At 43.5% G+C, this 20,859-nt stretch overlaps 1 protein-coding gene across 1 annotated transcript in view; it reads left to right on the top strand.

Annotated features, from left to right (window-relative positions):
* The first annotated feature begins 241 nt into the window (after positions 1 to 241).
* Positions 242 to 20,859, top strand: part of LOC106613616 (glutamate receptor ionotropic, NMDA 3A) — a 31,948-nt gene continuing 11,330 nt past the window's right edge. The window contains exons 1-4 of the mRNA XM_014216062.3: positions 242 to 904; positions 9,407 to 10,499; positions 10,648 to 10,793; positions 15,289 to 15,404. Coding sequence (XP_014071537.3) covers positions 282 to 904; positions 9,407 to 10,499; positions 10,648 to 10,793; positions 15,289 to 15,404 — 1,978 coding nt within the window. The 5' untranslated portion in view covers positions 242 to 281. The remainder of the gene's footprint in view (positions 905 to 9,406; positions 10,500 to 10,647; positions 10,794 to 15,288; positions 15,405 to 20,859) is intronic.

Below are 20,859 nucleotides of genomic sequence, written 5' to 3'. Positions count from 1 at the left end.
TTCATAATGCATTTTATAAGCCCTACATTGATGGTTCACAACTCATTTATAAGCAAATGTCATACTGAAAAGAGTGTAAAGTCAATAGAGTATGTAGGTTGCTCTGCCAAATGTAACATAACCACTATGTCATACCCTCACTGTGCTTTACAAAGGGTGAGCAATGCTATCATTGATTATAGCAACTGCGTGACTCATGCTCCAGTCCTTTTCTTCAGATCTGACAATCTTCTTATTCTGTCTCTCTCTCTATCTCCTCCCAGAACCGCTTCCACTTGCAGATGGTTACGCAGATCCCCCCGTCAGGCCTGTCAGAGCTGCTGCTGACTATCCTCCAGCGGAGCGGCTGGCAGGACGGTATGGCTGTGCTGTGCCAGGGCTGGGAGGAGGCTGGCCTGCTGGAACTACTGGAGCTCCAGAGCCACCTTGGCTGGGGCGCCACCCGCTGGCACCTCCGAGCCCTCCTCAACCTCACCCGGGCCGGACCCACAGAATCCGAAATCCAGGACTTCCTTTCGGAACACTTCCGGGGGCAGGGGCCAAGTCAGATCCTGCCACCGGCCGCGGTGCTGCTGTTCGGGGCCGACCCGGAGTGTGCAGCGGCGGTGCTGCGGAGTGCCCAGGACTTGGGGCTTACGCTGCCCACAGTGCACTGGGTGCTGGGCTACCCGCTGAGCCCCGACACCCTGCACTCCATCGGCCTGCCCCTGGGGCTGCTAGCCTACGGTGAGGTGGAGCGCAAGCCGCTGGACTTCTACATCCGCGACGCGCTGCAGCTGGTGGGCCAAGCTGTGGCAGCAGCCACAGTGGTGCGTCCCGACCTGGCGCTCATCCAGAACATGGTCAACTGCTACGACAAGCCCAACAAGCACGAGGTGCCATCGTCCGGACAGTACCTCGCCAGGTAAAGCTGGTTTACTTTTAACCTTTCACTCGCAAAGTCTCTGGAGGTTTGAAGGATTATTTTACACACATACACACACTCACATTAAGTTTGAGATCACTTTATTGGTCAATTGCACACAGCGTCCAACTGAAATTTGACTTCCGCTTTTAACTCCCTCCGAAAGACACATAAATACACAGGATTTGGAGAGGTGCGGGGTGCTGCCACACAGGGCACCCAGAGAGCTGTTGTTGTGGGGGGTTAAGTGCCTTGCTCAAGGGCACAACGGCAGACAATTGCATCTAGGATTTAATACCAGCAACCCTCCGATTGCCAGCTCTCTTCCTACCAGATTTTTCCCGTCAGACACGGGATTCGAACCGGTTGCTGGCTTGCTTCTCTAACCGCTGGGCAACCTGCCGCATACATATATATTGTACATACAGTGCCTTCGGAAAGTATTCAGACCCCTTTACCTTTTCCACATTTTGTTACGTTACAGCCTTACTCTAAATTGGATTAAATAAAAAAAAATCCTCAGCAATCTACACAGAATACACCATAATGACAAAGCGAAAACATGTTTAATTTGTTTAGCAAATTTATTAAATATTGAAAACAAAAATACCTTATTTACATAAGTATTCAGACCCTTTGCTATGAGACTTGAAATTGAGCTCAGGTACATCCTGTTTCCATTGATCATCCTTGAGATGTTTCTACAACTTGATTGGAGTCCACCTGTGCTAAATTCAATTGATTGGACATGATTTGGAAAGGCACGCATGTCAGAGCAAAAACAAAGCCTTGAGGTCGAAGGAATTGCCAGTAGAGCTCCGAGACAGGATTGTGTTGAGGCACAGATCTGGGGAAGGTTACCAAAACATTTATGCAGCATTGAAAGGCCCCAAGAACACAGTGGCTTCCATCATTCTTAAATGAAAGAAGTTTGGAACCACCAAGACTCTTCCTAGAGCTGGCCGCCCGACCAAACTGAGCAATCGGGGGAGAAGGGCATTGGTCACAGAGGTGACCAAGAACCCGATGGTCACTCTGACAGAGCTCTAGAGTTTCTCTGTGGAGATGGGAGAACCTTCCAGAAGAGCAGCACTCCCCCAATCAGGCCTTTATGGTACACTCTAAAAATAAAATGTTCCTGGAGTATCCTTTAGGGGTTTAGGGGAACCCCTATAAGTTATTCTAAGTATCCCTTTTAATGGATCCTCGAAGAACGTTTTGAAGAACGTGTTGAAGAACGTTTTGAGGTTCATTTTTGAACTACCCCCCCCCCCCCCCTGTTATTATTAATGATAACAATATGCATAACAGCAACACAATATTTTAGTTCTCAGTGTTTATTATGATTTTAGTGGCAAAAATCAAAATATGAGGTAAAGGCCGAGCAGAGCCCCAAGTCCAATGGCTATATCCTCTGCCGTGTTGATGTTCTCCATTTAAAAAAATATATTTAAAAAATTGGTCACATGCACATATTGAGCAGGTGTTATTGTGGGTGTAGTGAAATGCTTATGTTCCTAGCTCCAACAGTGTAGTAGTAGCTAACAATTCACAACAATACACAAATCTAAGAGTAAAAGAATGCAATTAAGAAATATATAGATATTAGGACGAGCAATGTCGGAGTGGCATTGACTAAATACAGTAGAATAGAATACAGTATATACATATGAGATGAGTAAAGCAGTATGTAAACATTATTAAAGTGACTAGTGTTCCATTATTAAAGTGACCAGTGATTCCATGTCTATAGGGCAGCAGCCTCTAAGGTGCAGGGTTGAGTAACTGGGTGGTAGCCGGCTAGTGATGGCTATTTAACAGTCTGATGGCCTTGAGATAGAAGCTGTTTTTCAGTCTCTCGGACCCAGCTCTGATGCACCTGTACCGACCTCGCCTTCTGGATGGTAGCGGGGTGAACAGGCCGTGGCTCTGGTGGTTGATGTCCTTGATGATCTTTTTGGCCTTCCTGTGACATCGGGTGCTGTAGGTGTCCTGGAGGGCAGGCAGTGTGCCCCCAGTGATGCGTTGGGCAGATCGTACCACCCTCTGGAGAGCCCTGCGGTTCCAGGCGGTGCAGTTGCCGTACCAGGCGGTGATACAGCCCGACAGGATGCTATCAATTGTGCATCTGTAAAAGTTTCTGAGGGTCTAAGGGGCCAAGACAAATTTCTTAATCCATAGCCAGTATGATTTTGCAGTGCATGGTGATCGAACAGGTTTCTTGTTATATTCATCCGAGGTGTAGGGAGGGTGGAGTCTGTCAATACCCAAAAATGTAATTAACAAAAGATGGTTTTCATACACATACCATGTCCATAATGTAGAGGCCTATAGGATATTCATTGAATAGGTAAGGGAGGATGGTAAATGTGCGTAACCAATACCAATACCAATTGACATACCTTTCTATGCCTCCTTGTCTGTATACCTGCAGACACCAAAGTGAGCAGTTCAGTCATCTGCACCCAATTCAGCTAGCCTTCAACATATTCTTATAGCCTACATATGCGTAGCTCTTTGTTGATTAATATCCACTGAATTGTGTCCATTTTCTATTTTAGAAAGATGTACACAAATATAAAAAGATAGATGGTATCACCATAAAACAATATTAATTTAGATCATACAAGGGATAAACATTACCTTCAACTGAGGAGATCTTTACATTTTTCAGTTAAGTGTCTGCACCTGCTGTTCTTTCAAATTAAAATCCACCTGTTTAAGTTTGGCAGTTAGGTTCCTGCAAGAACCCCCACCAACTAAGGAGGTTCCTCAATGAGCCCCACCTCCTATGGGGTTCTTGGAAGAACCTTTTGGGGGCCATTTTCAGTGCCAGGAACCATAAGGTACTTAGAAGAACCTGTGTTGAACCCATAAGTGTAGATTGGCCAGACAGAAGCCACTCCTCAGTAAAAGGCACATGACAGCCCGCTTGGAGCTTGACAAAAGGCACCTAAAGACTCTCAGACCATGAGAAACAAGATTCTCTGGTATGATGAAACCAAGATTGAACTCTTTGGTCTGAATGCCAAGCGTCACGTCACGTCTGGAGGAAACCTGGCACCATCCCTACGGTGAAGCGTGGTGGTGGCAGCATCATGCAGTGGGCATGTTTTTCAGCGGCAGGGACTGGGAGACTAGTCAGGACCGAGGGAAAGATGAACGGAGCAAAGTACAGAGAGATAATTTATGAAAACCTGCTCCAAAGCACTCAGGACCTCAGACTGGGGCAAAGGTTCACCTTCCAACAGGACAACGACACTAAGCACACAGCCAAGACAACGTAGGAGTGGCTTCAGGATAAGTCTCAATGTCCTTGAGTGGCCCAGCCAGAGCCCAGACTTGAACCCGATCGAATATCTCTGGAGAGACCTGAAATTAGCTGTACAGCCACGCTCCACATCCAACCGGACAGAGCTTGAGAGAATATACAGAGAAGAATGGGAGAAACTCCCCAAATACAGGTGTGCCAAGCTTGTAGCATCATACCCAAGAAGACTCGAGGCTGTAATCGCTGCCAAAGGTGCTTCAACAAAGTACTGAATAAAAAGGGTCTGAACACTTAATAAAAAAAAAACATTTTAAGCAAAAATGTATAAAACCTGTTTTTGCTTCGTCATTATGTGTAGATTGTGTAGATTGATGAAGAAAAACAATTTAATCAATTTTAGAATAAGGCTGTAAATGTAACAAAATGTGGAAAACGTCAAGGGGTCTGAATACTTTCCAAATGCACCGTACATACATACATACGTACTCTTACATCTCCTCCTTTTAGCCAAGTTGTGTCTGAATATAGTGCTTTTGGGTCCATATTATTATAATGGACTTGGTAAGTGCTGTAGACAGTTGAGTAGTGGTTCTTTCCCAGTGTTTGCAAATAGGCCGATCTCTTGCTGAGGTCAGACTGCTAGTCACCCCTAACCACAGAGCAGCTCCTCCAAACACAGCGATAGATGCAGCCTCCTGTGTACAGAGAGAGGCTAGAGTTTGTTTGTACACGCATGCATACATATACACATACACACAGACAGATACTCACGCACGCACGCACGCACACACACTTAACTCTCTCTCACACACACATACACACAGACAGATACTCACACACGCACTCACACTCTCTCTCTCCCTTCCTGTCTCACACACACACTCACACTCACACACACACACACACACACACACGCGTGTACACCCAGCTGGAATACAAACATGAAGTGGAGGAGGGTAGGGCTTTAAGCTTTATTCATGAGTTCCAGTCAGTTGCCTCCCCAATAGGGGAGCCAGCCAGGCAGGCAGGCTTCCTTATCAAAAGAGCCCACAGCCCTTTCTGCCTCTCAGTGGCTCAGAGCAGAGCGACAGCAGCACACAGCTTTACACCCGCTGTATCTGCCACGGACCAGAGTAACAACAGTCGCGCAAGCTAGCCATGCAGACAGTGTCTCAGCACAAAAACACAATAGGATAAGCTACAATTGGGCCCAATTGTACCCCGACTCAGCTAAAACATGTTGGAGAAAAATAATATAGTGGAAATGATGAAGAAAATAAGTGGTGGCGGCTGGACTGCTAGAGTACTGGTGTATCACATTTATTCATTGGCGTAAAAAGGCAAGCCATTTTCCCGTGGTGAGCAGTAAGCAGTAAGCTTCAGAAGTAGGGTTTGTTGCCTGGGGCTTCAACACAGAGGAGAATGATTACAACATTACGGCGTCTCCGCGTATGAGAAACATTTTGGAAATCACCCCATTATAACTATATTCAGTTCTACCAAGTCATTTAAGAGGGCCATCAAATTAATGGGATTGCACCGGGTGCCTAGTGCCTAGTAAAGATCGACGATGTTGAGCTTACGACAACGTTTTGCTCAAGAACAACTCCATGATGAAGTGTCATAATCATGATGGCACTTAGACACATAACAGAACAGCTATTAGAGAGAAAAGGGCTTCGGGGGAGGAAGGAATGGAATATGAGAGAAATACACGAGGGATGGTAGTGAGTAAAGAGAGGAGCAGTAGAGATACCCAAAAGGTACAGGTTGGGGTGGGGCTTTTAAGTAATTACAACCCGTACCTACTGGTAACGAGAAATGCATAGCCTTTCAATGTAATGATGTAATGGCATTCAGCTCCTTTTCCCTTATGGGACTGAGGAGAAGGAGGGGAGGTGGAGGGCTATATAGGCTGAGATAGGGAGAAATTAAATACCTAATGGTATGGAGCCAAATTACCTTTTTCTGATTCATCCATCCCTCCGCCTTTTTCTTTTCGATGGTAAGGAGTTCAGCAGCAGTCACGCGGCGCCACCTCAGTTATTAATGGCCGCACACATTCCTCATGACTCAACATGACTGTCACAACTGCCCTTAGCCAATGGGATTGGCTGGATCTGAATTTCCTGAAGAGACCCCTTCGCTAGGCTAAGCTAAACCCATATGCCGTAACTAATTGGAGGGCTAACCACTAGGGGCTAATGTTTCGCTAAACATAGATCCGAGGCAGACATTTTGTCAAATCTACGTGGATTTGAAAAAGTCATCAGCTGTTGTTTTGAGGGAGAAATTTCAACCCAATGATTGTTATTATTGTAACCAATGTTCAACTTAGACAAACCATGTATAAAATATGTTGAATTTGTACCTTTACACTAGCATAAAGCCCCATACACTACCCACCATTGCGACCTGTACGCTCTCGTTGGTTGGCCCTCGCTTCATACTCATCGCCAAACCCACTGGCTACAGGTTATCTACAAGTCTCTGCTAGGTAAAGCCCCGCCTTAACTCAGCTCACTGGTCACCATAGCAGCATCCACTCGTAGCATGCGCTCCAGCAGGTATATCTCACTGGTCACCCCCACCCCCTCCTTTGATCGTCTTTCCTTCCAGTTCTCTGCTGCCAATGACTGGAACGAACTGCAAAAATCTCTGAAGCTGGAGACTCATATCTCCCTCACTAGATTTAAGCACCAGCTGTCAGAGCAGCTCACAGATCACTGCACCTGTACATAGCCCATCTGTAAACAGCCCATCTATCTACCTACCTCATCCCCATACTGTATTTATTTATTTATCTTGCTCCTTTGCACCCCAGTATCCCTACTTGCACATTCATCTTCTGCACATCTACCATTCCAGTGTTTCATTGCTATATTGTAATTACTTCGCCACCATGGCCTAGTTATTGCCTTACCTCCCTTATCTTACCTCATTTGCACTCACTGTATATAGACTTTTTGTTTTCTTTTGTTCTACTGTATTTTTGACTGTATGTTTTGTTTATTCCATGTGTAACTCTGTGTTGTTGTATGTGTCGAATTGCTTTGCTTTATCTTGGCCAGGTCGCAGTTGCAAATGAGAACTTGTTCTCAACTAGCCTACCTGGTTAAATAAAGGTGAAATAAAAAAATAAAAAACCTTTGAAACAATTTCAGATGTTCAACGTTATACCAACTATCAAACAAACAAAAAAACAATAGGTTGGGCAGCACCTCCTATTGGAGAGTTGATCTACAGCAATTCATTTGGTCTCCCATCCAGGGTTTTAACCAAGCCCAGCTTTTAATTGTGTCACTGACTACTACCAATATGCTATCGTGAGAATGATTGTTGAGAGACGTCTTAATAACTAAATATATTCAATGTTGCTATCGTAGTCATTCATAAAGGTAGGCTTAACAGAGCACAAGACACGTCTATCCAAGCAGAAGACACATCTCCTTCAAATGTTGATATTTGGTTGCGTTGACAACCAAACACAATTCAATATCCAGTTTGTCTACGAATGAATTATTGATATGTTGGATTCACGTCTCCAGCTCAACCAAATATCAAAGTTAAAGAATAGGACTAAAATCAAATCAAACTTTAAATTCACTTTAACAAATGACCTGGATCAAATAAAATCTAACTTTATTTAAAGTACAATTTAAAGTTTGATTAGATTAGATTTAGTACTATTTTTAAACTTTTGGGGGGTTGAGATGGAGACGTGAATCCAACATATCAGTGATTCATTTGTAGACAAACTGGTGATTGAATTGTGTTTGGTTGACAAGGCAAACAAATATCAACACTTGAAGGAGTTGTATCTTCTGCTTGGATAGTTCCATCTGTGCCACTGACTTAGTCTGGTTTTAATTCAAGTTTGTCTTCAAGTTAATCATTGATATGTTGGATTCACGTCTCCATCTCAACCAAAAATCTAAGTTAAAGAATAGGACTAAATCGAATCAAACTTCAAATGCACTTTAACATTGATTCTTATTTGAGATGGAGATGTGAATCCAACATATCAATGATTAATTTGAAGGCAAACTTGAATAAATAAATTATTCATTTGTAGATAAACTGGAATTTGTTGACACACAAACAATTCAATATCGTCTCCAACTAAACCAAAAATCTAAGTTAAAGAATAGGATTAAGCCAGTGGCTCAGATGAAACTATCCTCCATTGTCAACCAAACACAATTCAATCATCTTTTTCTAATACAGTAAATAGCCTAAAGTTAAGGCTATTTTACAAACTAATGTAACAGTATTTATTCAACATTTTGAGGTTAGACTAATGTAACTCTAAATGTCTTCTTATGTAATCATAGAAAGCGTGCATGTTCAATATAGCATGCAAATGTCGCAGATCTTCCCATCTGTCGTAATAATCAGAGTCTTGAACAGCAGTGATCAACTTGCACGATGTACAGTCATTTAAAGAAATCAAATATCAGACATTGTATTCCCATTTAAGCTTTGTTGTGCTTTTAAAAAGGTTGAAAGCGCAGCTAACACATTTCGATGACATTAAACCAAAAATCAGACATTGTTCTTCCATTGGAATTTGGTTTTACTTTTAAAATGGTAGAAAGCATAGGGATAACACATTGGGAATTCAACAAACTTCTGGCTGTCTTTTTGAGTTTGCGAATAAAGTTTGAAATCTCATTGTTCAATGTCTCAACCAAATAGGACCTACATTTCCATATAGAAAGGATGTGGCATGCCCCGTGAGACACTACATTTTTCTTGACAAAGCTGAGCCTAGAGTTTACAGTCTGTGAGGAAGCCCAAAGTGTGCCAGTCAGAAAACAGCTAATCCTAGCCACGGGAAAACATCTAACTGTCAGTCAGGGTTGTGATGATACGCGGTTGGCCTTGCTGCAGGTGCAGGATGGATTAATTTGGCTTCAATAGATGCCAATCCGAGTTTTGACATGTTGTACTACAGTACTGGTGTCTGTCTAGACTGTGCTGCAGGTCAGATGTGTCACTGTCTGCTATGCAGTTCACTGTCCATCCATTTTGTACAGTAAGTTTGAACCTGTACAGTCTGACTCACTATCCCTCTGGCAAGAAGCGATTGGAGTCCATACATGCCCCTCCCCCCACCATAAGAAATAATATATGGGAAACACTGGTGATTTATTATGCGCTGGCTTCAGACTCTCACAAGTGCATGCAATAAATAGCCTGAATCTAATGTGATCTCCTCTGGCCCATAGATTCCTGTCTAACACGTCGTTCTCAGGGCTGACAGGGCCGGTGTCGGTGCAGAGGAACCTGTCGCGGGTTCTCACCTCTCAGCGCTTCCACATCTGGAGCCTGCGGCGGGATGCGGTGGGCCAGCCCACCTGGGTGACGGTGGGCAGCTGGGAGGGGGGCCGCCTGAAGGTGGAGGACCAGAGCCTTTGGCAGGGTCCCAATGGCAAGGGCCACGACCGGGGGGAGGGCCAGAGGAGTGGGGGCCGGTGGCAGCCAGGCATGCCTGTGGCAGACAGCCGGGTGCGGGTAGTTACCCTGGTGGAGCACCCCTTTGTATTCACGCGGGAAGTCGATGAGGACGGGAACTGCCCGGCGGGACAGTACTGCCTGGACGCAGGGACGAACAGCTCGGACATGCTGGAGAGCTACTTCAGCGAGCGTGCCTCGGGAAACTCTACCTTCCTACCCACGGACTTCAGTAAGTGTTGCTACGGATACTGCATTGACCTGCTGGAGAAACTGGCCGAGGACTTGCGCTTTGAGTACGACCTGTACATCGTGGGTGACGGGAAGTATGGAGCGTCGAAGAGCGGCCGCTGGACAGGGCTGGTGGGTGACCTGCTCAATGGCGTGGCTGACATGGCCGTCACCTCATTCAGCATTAACTCAGTGCGTAGCCGCGTCATCGACTTCACCTCGCCCTTCTTCTCCACCTCGCTAGGCATCCTGGTGCGCAGCAAGGACACAGCGGCGCCCATTGGCGCCTTCATGTGGCCCCTTCACTGGTCCATGTGGGTGGGTATCTTCGTGGCACTGCACATCACCGCCCTCTTCCTCACCCTCTACGAGTGGAAAAGCCCTTTTGGCATGACGCCACACGGACGCAACCGCCTGCGGGTCTTCTCCTACTCGTCAGCGCTCAACCTGTGCTACGCCATCCTGTTCGGCCGCACGGTCTCCAGCAAGACTCCTAAGTGCTGGACGGGTCGGTTTCTTATGAACCTGTGGGCCATCTTCTGCCTGCTGGTGCTGTCCAGCTATACAGCCAACCTGGCCGCCGTCATGGTCGGCGAGAAGACCTTCGAGGAGCTCTCGGGGATCCACGACGCCAAGGTGAGACCCACACTTAATGGTTATTTTAATGGTGTCTGTAATTATTTGTTTTGATTATTAACTCTTTCAGCTCCCTCTCCCCCATCCCAATCTCCCTCTCTTCCCCTCTCCCTTCCTCCTCTCCCTCCCTCTTTCTTTTCCTCCCTAGCTCCACCACCCGTCCCATGGTTTCAGGTTTGGGACGGTGAGGGAGAGCAGTGCCGAGGAGTACATGAAGAAGAGTTTCCCAGAGATGCACGAGTACATGAGGCGCTACAATGAGCCCACCACACCTGATGGAGTGTCCACCCTCAAGTAAGAGATCAAAACATATACAACCCCACTCCTGGAGGACTACAGGGTGTGCGAGATTTGTTCCAGGCCTACACTCACATACCCATTTCAGCTAATCAAGGTCAAGTAGGTTTCCAAGAGTAGGATTGTCCACAGCACCCCTGCTCTATAGCCAAAGAAATGCTATTTATTTAACTAGGCAAGTCATTTAAGAACAAATTCTTATTTACAATGACAGCCTACCGGTGAACAGTGCCTTGTTCAGGGGCAGAACAACAGATTATGACCTTGTCAGCTTGGGGATTCAATCCAGCTCTAACCACTAGGCTACCTGCCACCCCAAATTCTTGTGAGTGTTTATAAGGGTTGTTGAAGTTATTTGTCTAGAGGTGGATAAAGTAGAACACAGAGTAGATAGGCACTTTCTCTTTCTACTGTCAAGAAACAGTTTTGAATTCTTTCTGTCTTCCTCTCTCCCTCCTACGGGAGAAGTGTTTGTTGTGGTTCTCAGACAAAGGTCTGTCATCCATGCAGACAGAAGAGAAAGGCAAAGGAGAGGAGAGCCCAGTGGTATTGCTTCAAAAAAAGATGAAATGTGAAAGGGAGCAAACACAAACAAAATGTCTCTCTACACAGGGTTGAACTTCAGGTGGATGACAGAGGTTATAGTTCAATTCAAACGAGGAGAGAGAAGACAGCTGGCATTTGAGCTTGTGTGTGTGACTGTGTGGAATGTGTATCCGCCTATCTTTGCTTTGTTAGATCTTTTGACTATGCTAGCCAGTAGCCATATACAGATATTGTTTTGAATTGTGTTGCAAATACTTACTTAAGGGTAAATCCATTTGAATTCAATCACTTTTTGACAGCACCCCTTTTTATTTGAACGAAACCTTCTATACGTATTTACCCATTATAGAAGTGGCCAGAAAGTGAGTTTTTGGATCTGAATGCCAAAACATTGAAGAGGTAAAGGTGCTCAAAGATTACCTATTTTGTATTCCCCACCATACCATGAGACATCCATTTCTTCATCACTGGAAAAGATAAACAGTTGAGATTGATATCAATTAAAAGCTTACAAACAAGGTTGTCAAACAACTTTGTAATTTACTGAAAAAATATATATATATAAAAAAAGTGTCTTTTTTTAACCTTAAACGTCAATTATTTAAAAACGAATAAACTTCTTTTTTTTCATATTCGCATATGTTGGTGCTCAGACCATATTATACATCATCTGAGGTTTTTGTGTTGTGGCTGTCATCGTCTGAGACAGAGCGTGCTCTTGAATATAGGGTGGGTGTCATGTTTTGGCTAACAAATGAACTAAAATGGGAATAAAATCGAAATTTGAACTTTCAAATGGTACCACAAAGATGTTTTTGAGGCCCACACATCAGAGAATGTTGACTTCAATGGGAATATCAGTTGGTTAAAAATTATACTGTCAATTCTCCATCAGAAACTTATTGAAATCAAAGAAATATAGATAGAATAGATATGACCATTTGTGTTAACATTCGACGGTGGATGGTGGCCATCTCCGTGATAGTAATTAGAAGTGACGATTTCAATTTGATTTCAATTTCAATGGAGCACCAGCTGAATTGCAGTGTTCTGAAGGAATAGGTCCATTCTACGAAATATATTTTTATGACTGAAATGACACCACCCTCTATTTAAGAGCACGTTGTGTCTCAACCAATGGTGGGCACAACACAAAAACCTCAGATGATGTAAAAATAGGTTCTAATTTACGTTAAAGGTAAAAAATATATATATATTTTCAAGAAATTATAAAATAGTTTGACAACCCTGTTTGTAAACTTTCAAATGATGTCAAACTCAACCATTTATCTTTTCCAGTGATGAAGACATGGATGTCTCATGGTATGCTGAGGTATGGAAAATAGGTCATCTTTAAGCACCTTTATCTCCTGCATGTTTTGGCATTCAGGTCCAAAAAGTCACTTTCTGACCATTTCTTCCATGGGCAAACATATATGTGAAGTTTTGTTTAAATCAAAAGGGATGTTGTCAAAAAGTGATAGAATTTAAATGGATTTACCCTTAATTACACTCGGCCTATATGGATTTGGCCTACATGGATAGGGCTACATTTAAATGTTTCTTACAGAAGAGAATAGGGAAAGCATATGCATAACCATTGTAGCAATTAAAAGGGAACAGTTTGGAGATTATGGGACAATTATTAGACTAAAAGTGAGGACACCAGACTGAATCCAAATTGCAGATTTTATCCAAACTGTAGATTTTATGTGCATTTTACCTTTACTTTACTTTTCGCCGTATTTGTTTTTGAAAATACTCTAGATACATTCATTAACATGATAAGAATATTATTGGAAAATTTGACAAAAAGATGACAAGTGTTTGAGTGAGAGGTCTAACTGGTTTTTCGAAGTGGCCACACACCTCTCCAAAGTGTACACAGTTCCTAAGTCATTTCAATGCACTTTTATGACTCAAAGAAGAGTCTTCAACTATAAGGTGCTTTTCTGAGCTCTCCTAGCTGTGCCATTGGGGAACTAGAGCAAGCACACTTGTAGTTGTTTTCTTTGGAACACGGCCCTGCTTCATCGCCGTTACACAATTACTGTTGTTGTTTACATAATTCAAAAACGGTGAATTATAAATTCGCCATCTGGGTCAGGTGGGCATAATTTGATAGCGCGATCAATTGCCAACATGACTAGCTAAATGATAAAATACAATATTACAGTGTTAGGCTTTTACTAGGCAATTCAGAGAAGCAGATCGTAATAGAGTGGAGACATGAGTGCATTCAGATGCGTGGTCCTCGGCAAATCTTCTTTACAATTAAAACAAACATAGGCTCATTCTGTTCAGGACAACGTAGGGTGTAAAGCCATGTCATCTTGTAACTGTACATCAAACATTGTGTTAATAAACGTTGACACTGTGTATTACATAGGTTTTATGCTATGGAAATGAGAAGTGCATATTTGGACTCACAGGTGTTTGGCTTGCTTGTATGACATAAAAGCCGTATTTATTATAATCCTCAACATCTCATCTTTCAAAATACATTGAGTCCTTATAATTTACAGCTTCCATCATTCAGACAATAAAACATTTGCAAAAGTTCCCTAATTAGCAGGAGAAATGGTGGCATCATTTTGTCGAGCATGCGCTCAAGTTCAGAACGGCTGTTAGTAGAAACCCATACAGAGCTGTGAAGCGGAGACCCTGAGCTCTGACATCATGTATAGCATGTTAATGTACAGCCACTGCGTTCCAATTTAGCCGCTTATCAGTGTCCAAATCTGCCATTTTCAACCATATACAGGTACGAGTGTAAAGGGCTACTCCTATTCGTCCCTGGAGGAACATGGGGCCTGTCCTAAAGGTTTCCATTGTTGCCGGTCTTGGGCCGCATTCTTTGCCTCAGGCCATGACAAGTGGATCTTCTTGAGTCCTGCTTCTAGACACCTGAGCCAGGTCACTGTTGGACGTTCTCTTCTTCACTTTCCTTGAGGATTCCAAGGATTTGCAATGCTCTCCGGGCCTCTCTGGGCCGTGTGACCAACCCGTCTCCACTTCGAAACAGGCTTCTGGTTGATTTTCTTTACAGGTCTATATTAGAGATCCGCTCAGGCAACCATATGAGCAGGATTTGTTTGAGACGGGAGTTTACAAAGACCTGTAGCTTGTGTTCCAGGCTCTTAATCAGTTGCAATACAACTCAATACAACTCCTCTAAGTGGATGGTTTGATGGATGGTTTGATTAAACAGCCAAAGTGCCAGAAAATTGCCAGTAATATTCACAGGCGATTTCTTACCCAAGAGGTCATCCACTCCTTACAATTGAAGGCAGAGGACCTGAAAGCTGACACACATAACAATGTGGCGTTTTGACATCTTTAGCCTGCATTACGATAGTTCCCATGACACATAATCCTCTCTGGTTCAGCTAATGTGCCTAGTCAGGGGTCACGCCATAAAAGAAGTTGAGTGCCTGATTTGGGTGTTCTCCCATTTTGCCATTACCTCAGTCAGTGTACTCTGCATTCATTCCAGTCTTGTTTGGTCGGACAGGCGATTAATGGCTTTGCTTTACGATTCTCCTTCTGCCCAATTTCCCTAGTGGTCCCCCATTTACACTGAGACATGAAGTATAATCATGATGGTGACGAGGGTCATGTGCTACATCTGGAATGAGTGAGGAAATGTCCCCAAGGCCGGATGAGGTACAGAGACGAGTGTTTGTGGCGATTGGTTAAAGGTTTGTTAGGGACATAGCCTGTTTGGTGTGTGGTGCGTAGGACTGGGACGTGATCTATTTCAAACTTGGCCTTTTTGGTTTGTGGCGATTGGGACGTGTTCTGTTTGGTGTGTGGCGATTGGGACGTGGCCCATTTGGTGTGTAGGCCTAGCGTTTAGGACATGACTTTTGTTGTCATGCGTTTTGTGGTTCGTTCCATTGTCCCCCGTTCTCTGTCTATAACCCCTTCTCCCTGTGTGTTGAAGGGTAGATCCCCCTCAGCTTGATGCCTTCATCATGGACAAGGCCCTGCTGGACTACGAGGTGTCCATCGACGCAGACTGCAAGCTGCTCACCGTGGGCAAACCCTTCGCCATCGAAGGTAAGAAACCCCTGTGCACCCCAACACAGGGGTTTTGACCTCAAACTTGATGTCTGTGGTGCCCTTATCTTCTGTTGTGTGTGTATGCTGGCTGTATGTCTGCCTGTGCATGTTTATGTGTATGTGCGTTACAATGTACATCTCTTTTTATGTGTGTGTGCGAGTGTGTGTTTGCTTGAGTGCCCCGGTGTATAGGTGGGCATGCACTTGTTTGTCTGTGTGTTTGTATTCCCCCGTCCTCTCCCTGTTTTTAAGTTTGCCCACATCTCAAATTCACATTCTTTTGATTTGAATATGTAATTATTCAAATATGTTTTCTGCTATTTTGTCGGAATCAACACCACACCCCTGTCTCTGAGAGCCGGTGCAGGATTATGAGGAATAAGTGGAAATAGACTCCCGCGCCTCGCCTTTCTGCATTGCTGCTCCCACATTGTCCACGCATTAAGGTTCTCTTTTCACCGTCAACCTTTTCTATAGCAGTTAGTAATGGGTTCTGGAGACCCACAGAATGTGCAGGCTTTTACTCCAACCCTGCGTGAAACGGAAGGAAATGAAGACATACCAGTTCTTGAACTAGTAAGAAACAAAAAACATTTTTTATGTTGAACTAAACGTAATTTGCATGCCTTAATAACACAACCCTAATTCAGTTCACCAAGGTCTCGATGAGTACTTGATTATCTGTATCAGATGTATTTGTGCAGGGATAGGACAAAAGACAGCATGCCCTGTGGGTCCCAACTTCAACCAGGATTGAAGAGCACTGTTTCAGAGAAGCATCCCTCCCTGACCCTGACCCAATATTGCATACCTACTGAGATATAGAATCAAGGAGCAGGGCTGTAAACTTTAGCTGTCATAAGATATTGATATGGCTTATTTAGTTTCCGTGGGACACGTCACTTTCATTTGAGAGGTGGGGAGCGGTAATAGAAGGAATGGGGAAGAGGGGGAACAGTAATGGAAGAGGCTGTCATCTGGACGCTGTTTTTATTAGCCTGAAAGGGCAGGCCTGCGGTGTTGGCTATGTAGAACGTCAGCTCATGCTGTGTATTCAGATTCGTCACTGGGCAGGATGCACACAAACACACACAGATACACACACACTCCTGATTGGCTTTTTACCTTTTCCTCCTGAAATGTTTAAACCGTGAAAGTCGTTCCATGTCATTTCAGCAAGCCATGACACCCACCATCTCAGATTGTTCTGAAATGGTTTCTTTAGTTAGAAACGGGCAAGATTAGCATTCCTTATACATTATTCTGGTGAAATAGCATTTTATCTCTGAGAAATGAAGCTAATTGAGTGCACCCAAATTGGCCATTTTAATTGATAAGATTCAGATAAGTCCAATAAATGTAGTACTCAACATCCGATTTGGACCAAACCTTTTCCTATTAATGAGAAAGACAGAAGAACCCCCCCCCCCCCAAACAATAGCCACCCACAGACCCTCCCACAGCCCATGCCAATCCCACCCCAACAACCAGTATACAGTATCAGTTTTCTATGTTTGACAAGTAGTATGAAGCTGCGACTTGGAGCATTGTTTCTCCATACTATGTCATGTATTCCCTGTGAATCTGATGATGGTTTTTCCAACCCTGTCCAGCGAAATTGGTAATTGAAGTCACTTGCATTATTTACCTTAAAGTAGTGTGAAAGTACCAGGTTCTGACCACTAGATGCTGCTGTTCCTGCTACACCGCCACATTTTCATAAATTTAGCTGGTCTCTTGTGTTTATTAAGTAGATTTTGGGTAGAAAACCAATAGTTCCTTTTCAGCCAGTCACTCGGCATAACATACTATGGGAGTCAACGACCAATCATATTCACCTGAAGAAATCACACCCAACGGGCCAATGGATGCAGATATTTCGCTCTTCAGATATGCAGATATTTCGCCTGAAGGAAGAACGTGCCATGCAATTTACTAACTGTTCAAGCACACGAAGACTACGAGATTTAGCTGCGACTTAGGTGTCTGTTAGTAGGGAGAGAGTACTCGTCCCCCTAGATGTTTGAGTTTTGGGTCTTGGTATCGGTTTTGTGTTTGCTAAAAGCTAACTATTTTCTGCTTACTTTCTGCTCTGCTTGTGTAGGTAATTCGTCCTTGCTTGGGTAGAATTTGTGTTGGCTGAAAACCCCACTATTTCTGCTCTGCTTGTATAGCCAGTGCTTCCTTCCTTCAGTAAGATGGACAGATAGCTCTCCCCCGGGAGTGGTAAATAATGCAAGTGACTTCAATTACCAATTTCTCTGGAAAAAGTAAGTTCAAAAAGGCTAACCAGCCGAGTTTGAACCTCTGACTGTGCCCTTAGGACATGTGGTTTTACAATGAAAATTAAAGATACTCACAGGGGCTGTCCTGTTTGCCTGGGGTGGAAACACGCTCAGGAGGCTTTGGCTCGGACCAGTTTGTGTGACCATTGTCGCCGGCTAGGCTCAACATCTGTTGGGCGTCGAGCTGACTTTGTGAGACAGATTGTGGCTGCTGGCGAAGGGTCTTCCAGGGTTGTCTGAGGCCCGGGGGAGAGTGGCAGCAGTGGTCGTAGTTGATAAGGGTCTCATCCCAGCCGAGTGAGGCTTATGCAAGCCCTTAAGCAAGACAGGGATGCCTTGAGCTGTCCAGCGAGATGCGTCCAGACACGTAGCAAATCACCCAGAGCTGAAATAGATGCATGAACAGAATTCCCAGAGGGACCACAGCTATCATAGCACTGGTGCCAAAGCCGCCTCCACCGCCATAGAAAGGTGCGGGATCAGAAACTCGTAGGCCACACCCTCAAAATGAAACCTCAGAAACTTTCTGTGGGGAGGATGTATAGCCACATGAAAATACGCATCATTCAGCTCTATATACCAATCGCTGGCATGCACCGACTAGAATAGCCGGCAAATTGTGAGCATTTTGAACTTGCAAACCTTGAGGTGCTTGCTTAAAATATGCAAGTCCATGATGGGACACAGCGTTCCATCGCTTTTGGGACTAAGAAGTACTGGCTGTACCAATTGCTCTGTATTTCTTACACGGGGACCACCGGAATAGCCTGCTTTTGAATAAGAGAGGAAATCTCCTCTCTCAAGACAAGCGTTAGGACCTCGGGGACCATTGACGTAATGACGCTACAAAAAGGAGGAGGGTACACAGAGAACTGCAGACCGTACCCCCTCGTCACTGTCCTCATGGTGAAACTGCCTCTGGATGGAGCACGCTGCCAGTCTCCCATACATTATCTCCTGAAGGGGCAGAGAACCACCCTGAAAACTGGGATAAAACTAAAAATGCTCATGCACTCTTAGAAAAAAAGGTGCTATCTAGAACTCAAAAGGGTTCTTCGGCTGTCCCCATAGGAGAACCCCTTGAAGAACCCTATTTAGTTCCATGTATAACAATTTCCACAGTGGCTTTTACATGGAATCCAAAAAGGGTTTTACCTGGAACCAAAAAGGGTTTTCCTATGGGGACAGCCGAAGAACCGTTTTGGAACTCTTTTTTATAAGAGGGTGCTTGTTTTCATATCCGCCACCCTTTGACAACCGTTTGTCTGAATGTGGGGAAGGAACTGTGCTTATTATGCCCACAGCTGGACAATACCGCCCTCTAGACACACCTGAACACAGATGAACCTTGCGTTGGTTTTAATGGTAAATGTCACTTATCACAATAAATATAGTTTCCTGATAATTTTATTGAAAAACATAAGACTGCCATGCAATTCATTATTTTATTAGGGTTGTCACAACATTTTAGTCCCTAGCCCATTTCTCCATCAAAGTTTTGGGCTTGTAGGAAAAGTCTTGCATAGGAATAGCCCTCGCAGAGAGCAGCCACTTGTTCGACTATTCAAGGAGAGTTGGGTTGAAGCATTAGGTTGCTATTAGCACAAACTGAATTGCTTTTATGGAGGACTTGCGTTCATTGTGAGGATGACCACACATGACCATGGGTGGCTTTTGACCCCCAAAATTATATTCCTCATGTCTTACTCATTGGTAGGAAGAAGTTTGGTCCTAATCTGATGTTGGGTACTATATATGTATTTCTTAGATTTTTTTAGGGGGTAGATCAGCTTTAATATTGCAGATAGATGGTGGTTTCTATCAATGTAATTGTCTGCATCATTTGCAATCCTCCATATTTTGTTTTTGTAATATATATATTTCCCTTTAATATTTTCCCCTAACTCTGCCACCCCTTCCCTAATTGGAGTAAACTAATGGACAATAACACTTAGGCTTCTACTTCCATCTTATACATACTATATAGATTTCATGGACACAGTATATTTTACAATAGTTATCTTTTGTTTGTTAGTTCGATCCTTCATCTCCCATCTATTTCTGAACACCATCCAGTTTCGATTTGAATTTGCCATATATTTTTCAACTGTGCTGTGATGTTTCACAAAAGTTCTGAAACTTGCTATTCTCATAGTTTCTACAGATTGTAAATTAAAGATAAACATTTTTGCTAAGTGTATTATTATTGATCAATTGACTATGACTTTTTAAATCACCCAACAGTGGTGAGTTAGCTCCAGGTATATGTTGCAATTCTTCAGCCATTCCTGAACCTGCGAACAAAAACAAGCTCCTTATGGGAAGTACCAAAACAAATGATCTAATGATTCTGTCTCTTCACAGCAACATTTGCAGAGCTGGGATGGTTGTATCCCCTATATATATATATTATATATATATATATATATATATATATATATATATATATTTATATATAACATTCTATTGGCTGCAAGAATTTTGTATAGAATTTTGGGTGCAATCAATTACTGTAGCTTAATTTCTCAGCGATATATTTCCACAAAATAATGTTTCGTGAATGCTAATCGTATCTGTTACTAACTACAGAAATGATTTGAGAACAATCTGAGATGGTGGGTGCCGAAATCCTCTTTCTGTGGTTTTTGAGGTGGAACGACTCGTGGGATAACTACACACATATACAGTGCATTCAGAAAGTATTCAGACCTCTTCCCTTTTTACACATGTTACGTTACAGCCTTATTCCATAATGGATTAAATAAATAAAAAATCTTCATCAATCTACACACAATACCCCATAATGACAAAGCGAAAACGGGTTTTAGAAATGTTTATACAAAATGTATAGAAAATAAAATAATAATACCTTATTTACGTAAGTATTCAGACCTTTAGGTATGAGACTCGAAATTGAGCTCAGGTGCATCCTGTTTTTGATCATCCTTGAGATATTTCTGCAACTTGATTGGAGAAACCTGTGGTAAATTCAATTGATTGGAAATGATTTGGAAAACACACACCTGTCCATATAAGGTTCCACAATTGACAGTGCATGTCAGAGCAAAAACCAAGCCAGGAGGTTGAAGGAATTGTCTGTAGAGCTCAGAGACAGGAGTTTGTCGAGGCACAGATCTGGGGAAGGGTACCAAAAAATATCTGCAGCA

The sequence above is a fragment of the Salmo salar genome, chromosome 10 (assembly GCF_965601325.2).
Source record: "Salmo salar chromosome 10, fSalSal1, whole genome shotgun sequence".
NCBI classification, from domain to species: domain Eukaryota; kingdom Metazoa; phylum Chordata; class Actinopteri; order Salmoniformes; family Salmonidae; genus Salmo; species Salmo salar.
This window is presented reverse-complemented; position numbering and strand designations above follow the sequence as displayed.